This window comes from Pteropus vampyrus, unplaced genomic scaffold (assembly GCF_000151845.1).
Source record: "Pteropus vampyrus isolate Shadow unplaced genomic scaffold, Pvam_2.0 Scaffold187, whole genome shotgun sequence".
Classification (NCBI taxonomy): Eukaryota; Metazoa; Chordata; class Mammalia; order Chiroptera; family Pteropodidae; genus Pteropus; species Pteropus vampyrus.
Genome location: NW_011888968.1, coordinates 1,157,642 through 1,160,067, shown reverse-complemented (window position 1 = coordinate 1,160,067; position 2,426 = coordinate 1,157,642). Strand labels below are relative to the sequence as shown.

The 2,426-nt window shown below is 71.8% G+C and overlaps 1 protein-coding gene across 1 annotated transcript in view; it reads left to right on the top strand.

Annotated features, from left to right (window-relative positions):
* SYT8 (synaptotagmin 8) overlaps positions 1–930 on the top strand; it is a 4,598-nt gene extending 3,668 nt beyond the window's left edge. Inside the window, exons 3-6 of the mRNA XM_023537366.1 lie at positions 20–187; positions 271–376; positions 467–600; positions 697–930. Coding sequence (XP_023393134.1) covers positions 20–187; positions 271–376; positions 467–600; positions 697–930 — 642 coding nt within the window. The remainder of the gene's footprint in view (positions 1–19; positions 188–270; positions 377–466; positions 601–696) is intronic.
* The last annotated feature ends 1,496 nt before the right edge of the window (positions 931–2,426 follow it).

Below are 2,426 nucleotides of genomic sequence, written 5' to 3'. Positions count from 1 at the left end.
CCCGCCCGCCGGCCCGCAGGTGCCGCCCGCGGAGCTGCCCGGGGCCACGCTGCTGGTGCACGTGAGGGATTTCCAGCGCTTCTCACGGCACGAGCCGCTGGGCACGCTCAGCCTGCCGCTGGGCACCGTGGATCTGCAGCACGTCCTGGAACTCTGGCTCCCGCTGGGCCCGCCGGGCTCCGACGAGGTGAGGCCGCTGACCTCCAGGCTCCGGCCCGGCCCTGGCGGCCGCGCTGGCAGGGACGCTGAGGCCTCTCTCACCGCCCACAGGCTGAGCGGACGGGGGAGCTGTGCTTCTCGCTCCGCTACGTGCCCAGTTCGGGCCGGCTGACCGTGGTCGTGCTGGAGGCCCGGGGCCTGAGCCCGGGGCTGACAGGTAAGAGGCGTGCCCGCCCCTCCGTGTGGACGGAGGGCCCCGTGCTGGGCGCTCAGGCCCGGATCGCGGTCCCGCCCTCTCGCTGCCCAGAGCCCTACGTGAAAGTGCAGTTGATGCTGGACCAGAGAAAGTGGAAGAAGCGGAGAACGTCCGCCAGGGGGGCCGCGGCCGCCCCCTACTTCAACGAGGCCTTCACCTTCCATGTGCCCCTCGGCCAGGTCCAGGTGGGCTGTCCGGAGGGGGCGGGCGGGTCCTCACTGGGGGCCAGACTGACTGCCGCCTCTGTCTCTCCGCACTGCATGTCCGCCTGCCTCCCCCAGAGCGTGGATCTGGTGCTGGCCGTCTGGGCCCGGGGCCCGCGGTTCCGGGCCGAGCCCGTGGGTAAGGTGGTGCTGGGTGCCCGGGCCTCTGGCCAGCCCCTGCAGCACTGGGCAGACATGCTGGCCCACGCCCGGCGGCCCGTCGCCCAGTGGCACCGCCTGCGGCCCCCCAGCGAGGTGGGCCAGGCCCTGGCCCCAGAGCCCCGCCTGCGCCCGCCTCTGCCCGGCTCCTGAGGGCGAACCCCGGCCTCGGCCTCCCTGGGCTGAGCTGCGGGCACCTGTCCAGGCCCCCCCGGGGGCCACCGCAATAAATACCTCTTTCCACCACCGTCACGTGTCCTTTCTGAGCCCTCGGGGACACAGTAGGGTCAGGGACCCCTCCCGAGGGCAAGGAGAGGCCAGGTCCTGAGGCCACTGACCAAGGCCTGAGCCCTGGGAGAAGTGAAGGGGGCCCTTCCAAGCCCACTGGGGACAAGACCAGCGGGAGACACCCTCCCAGCGTGCGGGCTGGGGCGTCAGGCGCAGTGTGGGACGAGGCGGGCTAGCCACGGCCGCACAGGCACATGGCAGGCGATCGGGAGACGCCTGGGGGGTGGTGATGCTGGAAGGGACGAGCCCCAACCCCAGGGCCCCCACCAGGTCCTCTCAGAGCCCCAAAACCTTCGGGAGAGCAGCTGCGGGGCCTCCCACGAGCGAGCAGCAGGGGGCAGTAGCAACCTTCGGAGCGGTGGGGCCTCTGGGGGCTCGGGCTGGCTGGGAAAGAAGCAGCTCTAATCCCTGCACATCTGGCTTTCCCTGACCCTCCCCCGGCCGAGGCCCCGCCAGGGCTGGGGCCCGAGCCCCCAGCGCAGAGAGTGCCAAGTCATGGTGCTCCAGATGGCTGTGCTGGGCGGGGGCCCGGGCTGGGGCCCGGGCTGGGGCCCGGGCTGGGGCCCGGGCGGGGGACGGGGCCTCGCCGGGGTGGGGAAGGCAATGCAGGGCCTGCCTAGGCCCCAAGCCGCTCCGGTTTCTGGCGGGTGCCGCCATCCCACGGTGGAGGGACGTGGGGGCTGTGCACCAACGGCCGTCGGACAGGGCACCCAGGACACGGCCACATGTCCAGGACACCCTCCCCCATAACCCTCACTCCTGCTCCAGGACGGGAAGGCAGGAGCTCGCCCCGGAGAGGGCAGCCCCCACCCCAGAGCCCCTCGGCCACGTGGCCGAGGCGTCCGTTGGGCTGAATGGGAAACAGCGAGCTGCAGAAGCAGCCATCAGTCCCCGGAAAATTGCAGTGTGGACCCTAACATAGGACGAGACGGAGCCAGGCTCCCAGGGCCCCCACGGTGGCCCAGCGAGGCCGTGCATAGCCATCCTCAGGCTCCTTGCAAGGAGCAGGAGGCTTCTCGAGTTTGTCACTGGTCCCTAAATAGAGCAACCCAATCTCGGCACCCCCGCCCCCCCACACCAAGACTTCTTGGCCTGGACAGTGGCATGCAGCTGGGCCGGGCCAGGCAGCCTGGGCAGGTGGGGAGGCCCCGGGCCCCCATTGGTCTGAGGAGGGCTCCATGCCCTTTCTGAGCGGGGGCCCGGCCTGGGGAGGCCATTTATACCCCTCCCCCGGGCCCACCGGCCCGACTCGCCACCGAGGCCTGACCTCACGCCCAGCGCTGCTGCCTCGACACTAGGTGAGGCCGGCCGGCTGGTGGAGGCTGCCGCACGCACTCCCGCGCTAGCTGGCGGGGCTCCCC